Source organism: Olea europaea, chromosome 11 (assembly GCF_002742605.1).
Source record: "Olea europaea var. sylvestris chromosome 11, O_europaea_v1, whole genome shotgun sequence".
NCBI lineage: Eukaryota > Viridiplantae > Streptophyta > Magnoliopsida > Lamiales > Oleaceae > Olea > Olea europaea.
In genome coordinates, this window is record NC_036247.1 from 29,079,721 (window position 1) to 29,096,804 (window position 17,084).

The 17,084-nt window shown below is 31.1% G+C and overlaps 1 protein-coding gene across 1 annotated transcript; it reads left to right on the top strand.

Annotated features, from left to right (window-relative positions):
* Positions 1-8,994: 8,994 nt before the first annotated feature.
* Positions 8,995-10,092, top strand: LOC111404964 (EG45-like domain containing protein). Its single transcript, XM_023033686.1, has 3 exons — positions 8,995-9,146; positions 9,487-9,760; positions 9,843-10,092. Exons 1-3 carry the CDS (start codon positions 9,038-9,040, stop codon positions 9,847-9,849), a joined length of 390 nt encoding a protein of 129 aa, XP_022889454.1. The 5' UTR covers positions 8,995-9,037; the 3' UTR covers positions 9,850-10,092.
* Positions 10,093-17,084: the final 6,992 nt, after the last annotated feature.

The window sequence follows — 17,084 nt, forward strand, 5'->3', positions numbered from 1 at the left end:
ACTTGACATGAGTAGGGTAGATGGTACATAAGGTACCTTTATATGATTTATTGCTTTGGTCTTGAGAATTGATAAGAGTTGTCAAGTAGCCTTATTTTAATATTATTTACTTACCTTAATTTTGGGAATAGATAGAGATGTTTTGACACGGGTAGAAATCTTTGCACTTTTCAATTAGGATAAAAAGCCAATTGTAATGCACCAGAACTCCTAGTTACTTTATTATTAACCAACTAAATTAGAACAGTAGAAAATCTCAAAATTTATAGTTGGAATAGTATGAAACAAATCATACATTTTGCTTATGGGACATGGCCATCCCAATCCTTTTGCTGTAAATGTGATAATTACCTTACCTATTGGCTAGAAATAATTAATTTAAAACAATTCAAAACCCATTCATCTATCACTATCTCACGTTTTCTTATTTTGATAAATGATTAAGGCTTATCTAAACATAGTTTGATATAATTATACTCAAAGATTTTGGCTTATCACATATTATTGATAAACTACGGCAGGGATGCACGTATTTTTGCAATTTCACTCTGCCCTATTTAAACTCTACAAAGTTAGGTTGAAAATACACACTATTTCAAGCAGAAAGCAATTTTTTATCAGAAAGTTTCTTGCATCAGCTATCACAGTCAATCAATAATCTTTCACCAAAGTAGAGGAAGGAATTTTGGAACGTCAATTCAAATACTTTTTTATATATTTCAATAACAAGGTAAGATACATATGTGCAAGTTGTTTTCGTTTTTATATACTTTTATATGCAATTAAATATGCTTGGATTGCTAGTGGACCTTCGGGTCTATATAAAGAGAGATGAAATCCTATGAGATATAAGAGGTCCTAAGATGAGTGTATCTCTTGGTTATCGATATACTCCACCCCATTCATATACATAACTATTCATTAACTTGTGTGGGAATAAAATTGATGACTCGATCTAGACATAGAATTTCTCTTCTTTTTTTTCACCTGATAAAACGACATAAGCTATGTCTCTAAACCAAAATCATGTCACCATAATCAAACATATATATTATGATATTATAAACAAGTCTACATGCCATATCAAAAGATATACAACACATGATCCCCAACATACAACACAATAGGCTATAAGTTCAAAATAACTGCCCACAACATAACCCTACAGGTCGTCATCCATGTAAATCGAATTCTGAAATCTCGTAAGAGCTCCACAGCTAGCGATGCTCTCTATGTAGTTCCAGGCTCACCTACAATACAAGAACTACATAAGTCAATACTTAGTAAGCAAAAATCATGCATGTCATGAACATGAATGATAACGATATATGCTACTATACAATTTACTTTAAACATTACGATAAGGAAGCATCATATTCCAATATTCATCAAAATCGACTCGAAATCCTTTCATTTAAAACCTTTCATTTTATTGGGCTCTTGACCCACCTACCATGCACCAGATAAAGCTCTGCATAATATCAATATCAATAATCAAATGGCCAATATGAAATCGACACCGGCGAGTGGACCATCCTCTCGTGACAACTAGAGGCCCATCCCCTAACTATCCCTATGATCACCCAAGAAGTATCCCACCCCACAGCGCCAATAATCATAATATCACAAGGGCACAGTTGAGTGGTCCACCCTCCCGTGATCACCAAAAGGCCCACCCTTGTCTAACTTTGCAATCACCCAGGAAGTATCACCCGCAATGCCAAACGTATCACATAAGCATGCCTCACATGCCTCGATGCCCTAGTAGTGGTCAATAAATCATTTATAAAGAAAACTCACTTTGAAATAATGTTTCGCATATAGAATTTTCAACCATGATCACATGTCATGCAAACATATGAAAATGCTCATGAATGACGTATTTAATGAAGATCAATGTCAATAGGTTCCGCAACCTCATACTCAACGATCATAACCATCCTATGATGTACAATGAACTTCTTATCGAAGCTATGTAAATCTTCTGATATTACCACTTCGCAATTACTAGGTTCTTGCATCGTAGTTGCAAATAGATTTTTACTTACCTTTCACCTTTGTGTGTGCAAGTTCCTATGGAGATTAGATCAATTTACCAAATTACCATTTAATATTAAAGACAATCCTTAATTTAATAATCTTAACATACAAAATCCCAAAATACATCCATTCTCACCAAAATAATTTAGACAAAATCATCATTTCAAGTTACAGATGGCATTACAAACTAATACCATAAATCTTGCTATTTCTCGAGTCAAATCATGAACATCAATGTCATCCAATTGTTGTCGACAACCTAGTACTCCTTAGAGTCTATTTTCTAGGCCCAAGAGATGATTAATGGATATGTAAAGGTTGAAACCACATTTAACAAGAAAATTGACAAAATCTCTTTTTCAGGTTCATCACCTTCCAACTACTTTTCCAATCCTTTTTCACCCCCTTATCTATATCCAATGACTCCCAAATTTTTACCACATTTTTATAACATATATGTGAAGGTCATAATGCTCTAAAGTCGTGACAAGTAAAGTGTTCTCGGCATCAAAATAGTCCATTTCCACGACACCAAAATCAGGCAGTTTTCATTGTGACAGTTTTCGATTTTCTTTTTATTAGCACGTCACCAATTAGATTTTAGGCTATTAGAAGACCATTTCTATCCTTCTAACTCCCATATAACAACATTCATTTACATACTTCTAGTTTCTTGTACTTGATTACCCCTCTCTTTTGCCATCATAAAATCATCAACAACCCTTCTACTTAACCTCAAGTAAGTTTAGAGTTTTAACATATTATAAAACACCCAAAAGGACTAAAGAAAAACTTCAAAACTGTGACTTAAACTAACCTTTACAAACTGCAATCCCAGAATCTTATTTTTCTATCTCTCTTTGCTTCCTTTGTTCTCTCTTTCACTCGGGGTCACTTGGGGATATATTTGGAGGTTTAAATGTCTTATCTAAGAGATATATAAGTAGACTCAAGGATTGGAGTCATGAATGATGCTTAAGGATGAAGGAAAGTGTAATTAAAAGACAAATATCCTCAAGTATGAGCTGTCCAAGCAGGAGGTGGATTTATGCAGCCAACTTTGAACGTTTCCTTCCCTTAAACGATTCCATATGTGTCTTAGAAGATGTGTATCTATTCTATAATAAGAGATAATGGTTTAGAAGAAGTGCTGGAGGCTTAAGGTTGAAGGAATTAAATGTTAGATTGACAAGTCCTCACAACTTACAAGTTAAGTATGAGGTGTCTTCCTTGCAGCAACACTTGACTTTTCTCCTATTACATTTGGATACGTTTGTGACTTTTAAGATTTATATCCATCCCATATTAAGTTCTTAGGGAGTATATATGAGATTGATGCCTTAAGGTTGAAGTAATTGATTGTTAAAATGACAAACACCCCTAGCACTAAGTGTTCAAGCATGAGCTGGTCACTTGTAGTAAAAATCTGATTTTGTATCTATCTTTGTAGACGCAAGTCAAGTATCCTTGACATATTTTAATGTGTTGACAATCCAATTTACTTTCCCTAAGATCCCACAATATATTATTGAACTAATTTCTCAACCGTTCATTTGATTACTTACCCGATTGATGCCCGATTCTCGATTAATTTTCACAATTCGCACCTCAATATTTATAATGTCATATGAGACATATATTATCGCATCATGATCATGTTCCTTTATGTCTCATGTCCAAAATATGTCAATTACCTAACTAGGGTTTAAGGTGACCTCGATCAACCGAATGAAAGATGAACCTTTGTCGATACTAATTTCCAACCTTCTCGATTTTTTATTGCTTACCAAACCAATTTCCAACATTTAGTTAACCTAATTTTCTATCATAGCTCAATATAAAATTCACCACCTAGGTTGAGGAGTCGAATATTACCACTATGTAAAGATTTTAAGGCCTCGATGATCGAATACATCGTTTTAAGAGAAACTAATTAGGAAATTGATGCAAATGACAATATAATTAACATGAAATGCATGAATCATATTGGCCAGTGTATAACGTGAGAGTGGTATGAAATGTAGATTTTTTCGTTATATATTTGTATATGAAAATTGCACGTATCTTACTGGGAGTTTTTGAATACTCACTCTTACAAATTTTTACAGGTTAGTTTGGGTTGATTTTTACATGTTAGTTCGGGTCGATTGGAACGGTAGCAAAATGGTGATGTGAACTACCAAGTGGATCAAAGGAAAAGAAAAAGAAATAAGTTTGTCGTCTTTAAATTTACCAATTAGTTTAATTTTGTTCAAAATGTGTTAGTTGAATTAGTTAGGAGTTTATGTTATGTTTAAATACGATTTCTATAATTTAAATTTAAATTTTTAAATGTTACAGTTATTTATTTAATGAAGAATTTTATTTTTATAGCTTTGCACTTAAAATAAAGAAAAGTGAAATTTTTTTTTTTGTAACATTCCGATGTTTATAAAAAATTGGGACGTTGTAGTATGGTATCAGAGCCAGGTTTATAAAATCGATTCTGTAGACAAAAGAATTCTTTTACTTTGAAGAATAAATATTTGTTTAAATTGATTTCGAGTAATAATAGTTTTGAATTTAAATTGTTATGGTTTAATGCCTATGATTTAAAGTTCACATGCAATAAATTTTTGTGTGTTTTAACTTTAGCCTTTGGGAGTGTTTTAAAAATGTACCAATTTAAAAATTTATATTTTAAGAAATTTCACATGAGACTTATTGTTTGAGTTTTGTTTAATTGAATAATTGCAAAAATTAAAAGGTTTTGTCAAAAAGACTTAAACTGTCTAAGAAGAGCTTAAGATTTAAGCGGTCCGTTTGTGACCCACTCCTCATCTGAAAGCCTTTTGATTGCGCGTTATTCAAATCGATGAGGCAAAAAATAATATTTAAAAAAGAAGCAGGCACATTTCTGTGATAAACTTTGCTCTTTTTGAAGGATTAAATGTAAATAGTTATTTTTGTATTTAAATAAGTGTTTAAAAGTGATTTTAAATAATCATACTTGTTAAGGATTTTTTTTCTTCCTTGACATTTTTCTATTCTAAGAAGTTCATAAATAATTATAGTCAAAGTATCCTAAATAAAATTAGGAGCTTAAAGAGTAAAGTAAATTTTTATAAGAATACTTGGCACGTGGCACTCACCATTCGACTACTCTCCAATTGATCTTAGGTATGAAATATAATGACATATTTTTAGCATTGCTTCTTGTTATGAAATAAGCATGTTCACCTCGCATAATTTATTTATCATTTTTTTCATATTTTACTATAATATCGTTTATGCACTTAGAATAAAATAATATTGATAATGCAAGATTAAGCATAATTAAAATTATACTTGTCACATGATTAGGATGACTAGGAATAGCCTAACATACATCTAGTGTGCTTTTTTTGGGAACAGTTATCTCTACTTTTCATAGGATAAGTAATCACTTGACATGAGCAGGGTAGATGATAGATAAGGTACCTTTATATGATTTATTGCTTTGGTCTTGAGAATTGATAAGAATTGTCAAGTAGCCTTATTTTAATATTATTTATTTACCTTAATTTTGGGAAAAGATAGAGATGTTTTGACACGGGTAGAAATTTTGCACTTTTCAATTAGGATAAAAGGCCAATTGTAATGCACCGGAACTCCTAGTTACTTTATTGTTAACCAATTAAATTAGAATAGTAGAAAATCTCAAAATTTATAGTTGGAATAGTATGAAACAAATCATACATTTTGCTTATGGGACACGGCCATCCCAATCCTTTTGCAGTAAATGTGATAATTACCTTACCTATTGGCTAGAAATAATTAATTTAAAACAATTCAAAACCCAATCATCTATCACTATCTCACGTTTTCTTATTTTGATAAATGATTAAGACTTATCTAAAAATAGTGATGATGTAATTATACTCAAAGATTTTGGCTTATGACATATTATTGATAAACTACAGCAAGCATGCACGTATTTTTGCAATTTCACCTTCATAGGGACTCTGTCCTATTTAAACCCTGCAAAGTCAGGTTGAAAGTAAACACTATTTCAAGCAAAAAAGCAATTTTTTATCAAAAAGTTTATTGCATCAACTGTTACAGTTAATCAATAATCTTTCACCAGAGTAGAGGAAGGAATTTTGGAACGTGCATTCAAATAATTTTTTATATATTTCAATAACGAGGTAAGATACATATGTGCAAGTTGTTTTCGTTTCTATACGCTTTTATATGCAATTAAATATGCATGGATTGCTAGTGGACCTTCGGGTTCTATATAAAGAGAGATGAAATCCTTTGAGATATAAGAGGATTTAAGATGGGTGTGTCGTTTGGTCACCGATATACTCCATAAGAGAAGAGTGGTATGAAATGTCGATTTTCCATTTATAGATAGTGTAATTTCCATATATAGATATATAACAATAAAATCGACATTTCATACCACTCTACTCTTATGTAGTATATCGGTGACCAAGCGACACACCCATCTTAGAAAGGTTTGGGATCTTCGCTGCAAAAAATGAAGGTTTGAGCAAAGTCTGCTAATAAATGAAAGGTTTGGTACCTCGACTACAATTTTTCCTTTTCTTAATTGTATTAATTGGTAGTAAGACTTTTAATTAATTGTATTAATTGCTACCGAATTTATTCTTATAGACTTTTCTTATTCTTATGACAAAGACTTTTGATTCTTCTTACTACTTAGAAAACCTCACACGTGTAATAAATAACATAAGACTTTTTGGACTTTTTCTACATAAAAATATTCATTTTATTTTCTCAATAATTGATATCAAAGTTATTGGTCGTGATTTTTTCCAGGTTTCTGTTATTGACAGCAACCATGAAGTCATTTTCCGAATTTTTCCTACTAGAAGTCATTTTCTAGACCAAGAAACTAAAGTGCGAAGACCATTTTCGGTAGAATTTAGCTCTTGAAAAGGAGGAAAAAGAATTTATGGTGGAATGCTTTGGTTTTCAATTCAATTAACTCCAGTCCATTAGATTTTCTCACTTGAAATCGTCGTTTTGGATTTCTAGATTACACGGATGATAAGTGTATTTTATACACTTGTTTGGTACCTTAAAATAAATATATTTGATAGTTCTTTTGACAAATTATATCCTAAATTGTTGTTTCTTATTTCTAATAGGTAAATTCTATGAATGAAAAGGGGATTGAAGGAATGAAGCAAAAAAAGGCCAAATGCAAAAGTTGGGGACCAAGTTGTAACAATTCAATAGTTGATCTGGACCACAAATCGAAGATCGAAGAATTTGGAGATCAAATTTCATATTTTGGGAAGTGAAGGACTTGAATTGAACCAAAGAATACATCGGTTGCAAGAATAAAAGGGATCAATGACTGAAATTTATTATATTGAAAGATTGAGGACTTGAGGGCTAATATTGCAATTAAGCATTTGAATTGTAGTCAAATATGGTAGGTTGTGGAGTTGTTATAGTGATATACATTTACGCAAGAGCGAGGAGAGAGAAGATGAGGAGTCCTTTTATTAGTCAACTAGGCCTAGCGTGGCTACTAGGTTTTTAAAGTAATATATTTATAGACACATGACAGAAAACGAGAATGAGAGAGATGATTTAAGAGGAGCCAATTATATATATATATATATATATATATATATATATACTTAGAGAATTAACGTTGAGAATTTTGGACAGAGAGAGACGCACGGGAATTGAGGAGAGATTCAGCCATTATTATACAATTTACACACATATTTGAGAAGACACGCACGGGAATTGAGAACAGCCAATAGTCTATATATTATTCATATTTAGAAGCTGCAATAGGGTATTGATAGAGAAAAATTGCAGCTGCTTGGGAAGAAAATTAATTGCTGTCTGCTGAAATTAATTACACACTTGAATAGGGATACAAAAGACGGCAGAAGACACGGTAGAAGACGGAGATTCACGTTCCAAAAGTCTAATCACATTCCGTCAATTAATCTGGTGATATCTTTCATAAATTCTTATTTTTCTCTTAATAATATGTGTAGCTAAATTTAATTTTAGGGTGAACAATGTAATCTATTTGGGACCTTTATTTCTTTTATTTGAAATTTTTGTTCTTTTACATTTTATGTGTGAATTTTAATTATGTTTTTAATGCTTTGAATTTTCTGGCCAAATATTCAATTATTTCGTGAACAATAATTACGTAGAGATGCGGATTCTTGTTTAGATCACATATTAAAATTCGGTAAATTAATATAACGTGTAGAGATACCTCTATTGATTGCTGCGGTCGTGTGTGAATTCTTAGAACCAATGTTTCGTTTAATTAAATTTAATTTGCATAGAGATATGGAATTGAACTAATTAAATAGGCTCAACGAGAACTCGAGAGGGGAAGGTTGAATACAATAGAAGAATTCGATCGAACACTATTTTAATTTTATGAATCTCGATATTAGAAATTAAGGTGACCAATAGGCGAAGTTGTTCTGCCCTAATCTCCATTTATTATTTGAATTCTCACTAATTTTTTGTTGCATTCCCGAGATTTTTAGTAGTTAGATTTAAAAATCACGGTCAATCAAATTTTATTTATTTTTTATATATATTTTATTTTATTTTATTTATTTATATTCATCAAATAGGAGTTAGGAATAATAAATTGAGTACTAAAGTATAGTCCTCGTAGGAACGATAATCCGGACTCAAAAAATCCACTTTACTACTTGTAACGATCCGTCCACTTGCGGGATAAAATCGACAACAATGGAGCTCTACGATATTTAATAAATGGAAAACTTCCAATTAAACACTTCCATAATCTCTTGTACGAAGCAAATTGGAAATTAGTACTGCTTACTGTATGGTATTACAATACAAGGCACAATTAATCAAACGATTTGTTTAATGGCTTGACAATGAAACAATTGTTTTGCTCAATACTTGGCCTCTATAAAAGGGCAAGAGCATTTCAACATACCCACAAACATATACTCTCTTTTTTGCACAGATAAAAAATCATAGAGAAATGAGCTTTAAAATTCGAGTTATTTTGATGGTGGGCATATTGATATGCCTCACCTCTATTGCAATTGCTGAATCAGGAACTGCTACTTTTTACACTCCACCTTATGTTCGTAAGTATTTAGATATTCTCTCCATCCCAGAAAGATGGGCTTGCTTTCGTTTTTTGTTTGTCCCAACTAATACCTCACTTTCCTTATTGGGAAATATGTCTTGTTATCAAAAACTATAAGATACTCATATTTAAACAATTATTTAATGTTGGGTATATTAGAAAACATAAGAAAATTTATATTTTCAGTTATATTAATTATATTATTGTAATGAAAACAAGTCAATTTTTATGGGAAGGAGTATTATGTTTGCATATGTTAATTATATACTATTATATATCAAATATTCAATTAAAGCTTAAAAGCTAATAAATTAGTTAATTAATACAACTATATGCAGCATCGGCATGCTATGGCTACCAAGAAAAAGGCACCGTGATAGCTGCTGCCAACCCTTCATTGTACAATAATGGAGCAGCTTGTGGAAGAAGGTACAGGGTTAAGTGCACTGGAGGCACCAACAGCGTACCAAACCCCTGCACAGGGCAGGAAGTAACTGTAACAATTGTAGATCGTTGCCCAGGATGTGGAAATAATCAGCTTGATCTCTCTCAAGAAGCCTTTTCCACCATTGCTAATCCTGACGCAGGAAGAATCTTGATCGACTATACTCAGTAAGCAATTATAGTTTAATGATCAATTTTTCATTGCAATTAGCACTCACATTTGATTTCTTGTTTTCATTGTGATTTTCAGGGTTTGAGACAATTCGATGTGGGAAATGAAGGAATTTGCAATTCCGAATAAGCTTGTTATTGTACTTTATGTACCCACGAAATAATAAAAATCCTATGTACTTGTTGAATAAGTGAATAATAGGCATTGGCTAGTAATGTATTTGAGAATTGTGTAACGCTAGCTGGAGGACCGATGCCATGTATGTAACTGTGTGATTGTAATAATGTTCTGTTGTAATTTCTTTATGCAAATGAAACTTCAAGTTTCCCTCGTAGGATTTTTTTTTTTTTTTAACATCAAAGTTGGAGATTATTTCGTAATTCTGAAAATATACGTTTTATACATATTATATCAGGTTACCTATCCCAATTTTCTTTTTGTCAAAAATTATTAGTAACTTTTTAGATAAAATACGACTAAGTCACTCGAAATGTGTTGATAACAAATGAATAGTAATTATGAATGCATGTTTCAAATTAATGTTCAACCTTGAGTAAATAGGGGAAAAAATAATTAGTAATTTTTTAGAAAAAACGACAGAGGCAAATAACACGGATGACAACAATAACCAAGTTTGGGGATATATTCATTTTCTGGTCCATTTTTCATCCATATTGAAATGAATAATGTTATCCAACATTATTCATTTCCGTTATTTTGTTAAAATTGTATCTTCTTTATTTTCATCAATTGAATGCAGTGTCCTACAATGCTCCATAGACTACTAGACTTGCAAAGTGCTAAAAAATCTATGACCGTTTAACTTTTTGACTATTAATTGATTTGAGCTTAGCTATAATCGGTAATTGAAATGAAAAGAACCAACAATGAAACTTGGGATAAATTAGTTTGGTTTCGAATTTCTGTGGTCCGTTCCCAATGCAACTAACCCAAATCGATTATTCGTCTCATAATATGACAAAATAAAGCATAAATTTTTCGTATGAGCATTGAAAACAATCCATCCTTATTTAGCTATCGTTTATAAATTATTCAGGTTTTACAACACAAACCCACTCCCTATTGGGCATATTGCGAAAAATCTCATACGTTTTGGAAATAGCATAAAAAATTCATGTTTGAAACCTTCAATGTGAAGTACCCTTGCTGTCCATTTTTTTAATAAAAATATGTGAAATGGTGAATATACCCTCATATTCAAATAAATAAATAAATAAATAATAATAATAATAATAATAATAATAATAATAATAATAATAATAATAATAATAATAATAATAATAATAATAATAATGAACTAATTACAACCATAATCCCAAGTTTTTCAAAAAATTACAAATGGAACCCAAATAAATAAGTAAAAATCAAAATGAAAAGAGCAAAATTCACTTATTCTCCTCTTTTCTCTCCCTCTGCCATTAACCATTGCCACAATCGCTCTGAAACTCTTCCTCTTTTTCCTTCTTTTCGTCACCCTCATCAATTTAGGGAAAACACCCAGTCAATATTCCAAAACTAGGGAAGAATTTGTAGGAAGCCACCACTGAAGGTGACTTTCTTCAAACAAATGCTCATCAAATTTCTTAAACAAATTTGGCGGACAATGGATGAAAATGAGCACCTCACTTTGTAACAAACCCTTTAGCCAAAACCAATTTTTCCTCTTCATTCATTCTTTCCCATTTCTTCTTCAAATCCTCCGATTTCAATCCCATGAAATTGCACAATTCCGTGAGCAATAACTCCCTGTTTTTCGAGGCTTCTTCTGTTTGCAACATGTGAGTGTTCAATTTGATAATAACTTGATTTGCTTATTGTTATACAGATACTCTTTTCTTCCTCTCTTTCTTTTCAAGTCCCCGTACTATATGAATATCCATACATGGATTTCGAGGACTATTGTTATATGGATACTCTTTTCCTCCTCTCTTTCTTTTCAAGTCCACGCACTATATGAATATCTATACATGAATTTCGGGGATTGTTGTTATAACTTTTTCCAGCAAGACCCGAACTCATGCCATATGACAGACAGACCCAGGAAGACGACTGTGTGGGATATTCTTCTAGCCGAACCCCTATGGACGAGCTTCTTATGACTGAACCCACATTCTGTCCGACCTCATAATAGCTGTAACATTTAAGGCTGAACCGTTATGCAAGAGCCCAACCGGAGGTGCTACACTAAAAGAGATTGATTGACAAAAGATCCTCTTAATCAATTCTAGTGACTACTCCCTAACACTGCAACCACAGGCAACTTGTTTGGTTGAATCTATCACCGCAAGCTATTAATTTTGAAAGGAAAGTTCGTATTACCATTTAAGTCTTATGATCGATTGATTCCCATGATGGGAGGTTATGCCCATATGGATGAGGCCACGTGTCTTCTCATCTGATAGTCCACACTCACTATCCCATACTATAAAGCTCACACTTAGTGTCATTGAGAGGTAATGCAAGTTTAGACTCTGATTCTTTATACCTTTGCCCTACATTCACTATCTTCCCTCAAACTGACCTCCTTTATTTTATATTGGGACTCACGTTAAGAGCTCTCCCACACTTAACACACATTTTTTCCCACTGACTTAACCGTCGGAGTACACGAGGTCGGCTCCACCTCCATTGAAAAAGACCACGTGTATCTAACGATTTGTTAGAGTGTGCAGGTCTACAGCTTGTTTGGACATGAGAGGTTTCAGGATATGTTGGCCATCTAGAGATACATTTTTTGAGGTCAACACTATTTGCAGTGATGGTGGCAGTGAATAAGGCAGATCTTTGACTCAATGAAAATAGATGCCACGATGGATGATGAAAGTTTATAGAAGTAGAAACCGGAATATGGAAGATCGATTTTCTCTCCATTGTTTGTGGGCGCTTCGAATCTCTTCTATTAGACACAACTTGCGTCAATCAAATGGGAAAAATCCGATCCTTTGTCTTTCGCTTTGGATAGATCTCAAGGGCAAAGTACTCATTCTGGGCATCACTTAGAAGATGCAGGCACTTCAGGCCTAACTTTCCACAGAGTGATTGCTGTGACTTGGCGCTAGTTCTTACTCTTACTTATGCAAAAGAATCCACCAAACCCGATGCATGTGAGGCCCTGCCCTGGGATTACCTGTTTAATCAGGTATTCGGGGCAGGATACGTAATACCTGCCCTGTTCTGCCTTGCCCCGTAATTTTTTTTTAATTCAATAATTTAAATGAAAAATTTCACGAAATTTCATTAATTCGACAATTAAGATTATCTAAAAAATACTATAAATAATAAAAACGTTAGTTTACCAAATATATTTAAATAATTTAACATTTAAAAATATGTAAATTAATTGAAATTTTTAATAATTATATTATTGTCTCACTTTAATGAATGGAGACAAAAAAATAAATAAAAAATAAAATAAAATTCGGTACATAAAAGGGTAAAGCCCATGCCCTACCTTAAACGGGTAATAAGGTGAGTACGGGGCCAGAAAATGCTTGACGGGGCCACCTCACCCCGGATCCGCCTCATTGTCATCCCTAGCTCAAACCGCCTTTTATGAATTCTAAAAATCTTTGATTTCAATGCTTTTAACCCCCTTCTTCGTTGCAGTAAAATACTTCAACCGACAAGAAAATGGAGAACTCAAATCTTTGTGCAAACCCCACAGCTGATATGGAATTCGGCCATCTTTATTTTCTTCATTTTCACCAAAAATTGAAAAAAAAAATTATAATAATAATAAAGAATTAAGATTACAGAAAGTTGAATTAATTCTAAAATAGGTTCATTAAAAGATTAATTTCAAGTTGAACAATAGGCATTCACTCACGATTTGGGGCTTGTATGAATAGTGGAGTTGGGTCAAAGGTGGAAATTTGTTCTTACAGGCAGATGGAGTTCAATTTTATTTTATTTTTTTATTTTTATTTTTTTTATAGATCTCCCTCTGTGAGTCCGTGACTCATAAAATCCATTAGGGGAGAGGAAGGAGGAAGATGAAGTGATTTTTATTTTTTATTTTTATTTTGATTTTTAATTTTTAATTTTAATTTTTTGAAAAATATGGGACTACATTGCAATTAGTTATTTTTTCCTTTTTTTATTTAAATAGGAGGGTATATTCGTTATTTTACAACTTTTTATTGAGAAAATGAACGACATTTCAAGCGAGGATATTTTGTGCTATTTCCAAATGATATGAGGATTTTCTGCAGCATGCCCAATAGGTAGGGATTTGTGTTGTATATCCAATTATTTATAATCGATCAAATAATTTTTAATCCAAATATTTCATGGAACTCAAAGATTTAGACAGCAGTTCATGGTCACTTTGTATAATAAGTAAAAAAAAAATCTACAAGAAATAATTATAATCAATTTAAAGTGTATTTAAAGGTATGTTGATGAATGGTTGCTATACATATATATATATATATATATATATAACCATTTGAAATTGATTGCTAGAGTTCACACCATCAACCACTGAATGGTCATTGAAGGTAGAAAATATCAAGGGACAGGCAAAAAAAATGCTCTGGATATATTTTGTCATGTGTTCCAGCAACCATTTGATATTGATTGTTGAATGTTAACACCAACGACCACTGAATGGTCGCTTAAGGCAGATAAATATCCTAGTACCACATGAATTAGCAACCAATTTCAACCAATTATTGGTTGCAACCAACAAAGATTTGGTCGCTCACTGAAGGATTTCGTTTGAAATTTTCTTGATGAGTGATTTTTTTGAAGAATTAACTAGCAACCCATCAATTGGTTGCTGAAGGTAATTTTTGCAATCAATAATGATTTGGTCGCCAAATGATTTCAAAAAGAATTTGTTTGGTTAGAAGAATTAACTATTGGTGGCTGAAGGTAAGTTTTTAGTAATCGACAATGAAATAGTCGTTGAAGGACTTGGAATAGAATTTTTTTAATAATGTGTATAAGAAAGAGCAACGAGAAATATTGAAAAAAAATAATAAAAAATATATATAGATATATATATTAAAAAATTCTATTGTAAAAATCTCCAAAAAGTTTGAGGTTAATAAGAGACAAATTTTAAAATTTTATTTTTTTACTTCCTACTTAAAAGTTTGTACTGTAAGACTTTTATAAAAGTTTTTAAAAGTTATTGACAATTTGAATACTTCGTGATTTATAGACTTTTAAAAAAATTTAATTGAATATATCGTAACTTTTAAGAAGTTTATAAAAATTTCAATTGAATGTGCCAATACTTTTAGATGGATTTAAAAAGTTTATATTGAATAACACTAAACTTTTTAAATCCTTATAAAAATCTCTAAAAAAATCCTAAATAAAATACACCCATTTGATTTTTTAGAAGTGTCTACATAAATTCATACACATATCATTGGTGCTTAAAATGTCTAAGCTTTGTGTCAAAATCAATTTTGGTCTCAATTGAATTTTAGTTGCTGAAATTAAGGCTCTTGTAAGTTTTTTTTATTTTATTTTATTTTATTTTTTGGTTTTTTTTGTTTTTTGTTTTTTTGATTTTTTTTTTTTTTTTTGGTTAGATAACCGCTATTTACATTCACAATATATATATCCACCTTTAAAAGGATAACTATATTATATTTTTTAATCTTTTGTAAGTTTACTTAAATGGACATATACAAAATTAAATAAACATATATCATTCTAAATTCATCCACTATATTTATTTTCATTAAATTCTTTCAGAAATTTTTATGTTCTCTTAGAATTTGGGTTTGACTAAAACTCTAATAATCATAAACTATTTTCACATTTTATGAAAAATTAGCAGTTCTTTTTTTGGAAGTAATAATTAACAGATTTTAAACTATACATAATGAAATAAATTAAAATAAAAGTCAATTGAAGGTAAATAATAGATAGAGAATAAAATGAAAGGATTAGAGATATAGAAATGGTAATTTTAGTGGAGGTGACCCAATTAGAGATGTATAAATTGTTATATGGTGTAATTCCTTATGTTCTTTACCTTCAGTTGACTTTTATTTTAATTTATTCTATTATGTACAGTTTAAAATCTGTTAATTACTACTTTCAAAATAATAATAATAATAATAATAATAATAATAATAATAATAATAATAATAATAATAATAATAATAATAATAATAATCTGCTTACTTTCCATAAAATGGATTATATAATTTTATGTATGGAGTCCATGCACATTGAGAGTAGCAGTGATTAAAGGGGTTTTTGGTTCATATAATTTCATTTTATAATATTTGGTTTGTAGAATTATTATTAAATTGTGAGAAGGTTGATGTTATATGTAACGGGGATGAATATAGTGAGTTTATAAATTTTGAAATCGTATTAGGAATGTATTGAGACTTAGATGAATATATAAAAATTATATGGATCTATAGTGTTTAAATAAATAAATTTAATAAGGATAATATTAAAATGTGACATGGATGACAATAGTTATTCCTTGAAAAAAATTTAAATCTTAATAGGAATAGATATAAAGTGGGATGAATATATAACAATCGTGGATATAAATAACGGCTATTTTTTATTAGAACACACTAATTTGTTGTTTGATCTAAGCTGGCAGTGAGGCACTTCTTGAAGGACGACCATTGCAGAGTTGGAAGAAATCACTAAGGAAAGTTTTCGATTGGCGAAGGCATAAACTAGTGATTTGTGTTCCAAGACACAATGAGGGGATCAGGGCACAAATTCAGAAATGACGTAAGGTCAAGATTGGTGATCATGGTTCCATCTTAAACATGGCTAAGAAAAGGTATTATTAGAGTGATTTATTTATTTTATTTTTTCTGTTATATCCAATACTATTTATGCGTAAATTATAGTTTGGCTATTCATTTTGTGATCCCGATTTGATTTGTGTTATGAGCTTTTCTAATGGGCTTCTATCGGCTTTGGAGGCCCATTGATTATGCGATTTTATCACATTAAGCCCTTATTTGAGTCTCATTCTTTTTATGAGAAAAATGCATTTTTAAATAGTATATTGATTAGAAATGTGTGGTTAAAAAATTTGAAAAATTTTGAATTTGCGTGTTATATTATTTTATTGAAAAATGTTATTAAAATGATGTCAAAACACTGTTTAAGAATGTATTTTTTCAAAAGAATGAGGCTCAAATGGGGCTAAATAACTCTATTAAGGGGTGTTCGATTTCCATTTTTTCTATCTTCTTTCAATCACATATTTTTCATTAAAAATATTACACTAAAATAAAAAACTTTTCTTTCTTTTTCAACCACACATTCTCTATCAATCTACTATGCCAAAATACATTC

Excerpts from the sequence above, each read along its gene's own strand:
- LOC111404964 (XM_023033686.1), top strand. The coding sequence starts at position 9,038 with ATGAGCTTTAAAATTCGAGTTATTTTGATGGTGGGCATATTGATATGC. Across the intron at positions 9,147-9,486 it reads TTACACTCCACCTTATGTTC|CATCGGCATGCTATGGCTAC; the intron begins GTAAGTATTTAG and ends AACTATATGCAG.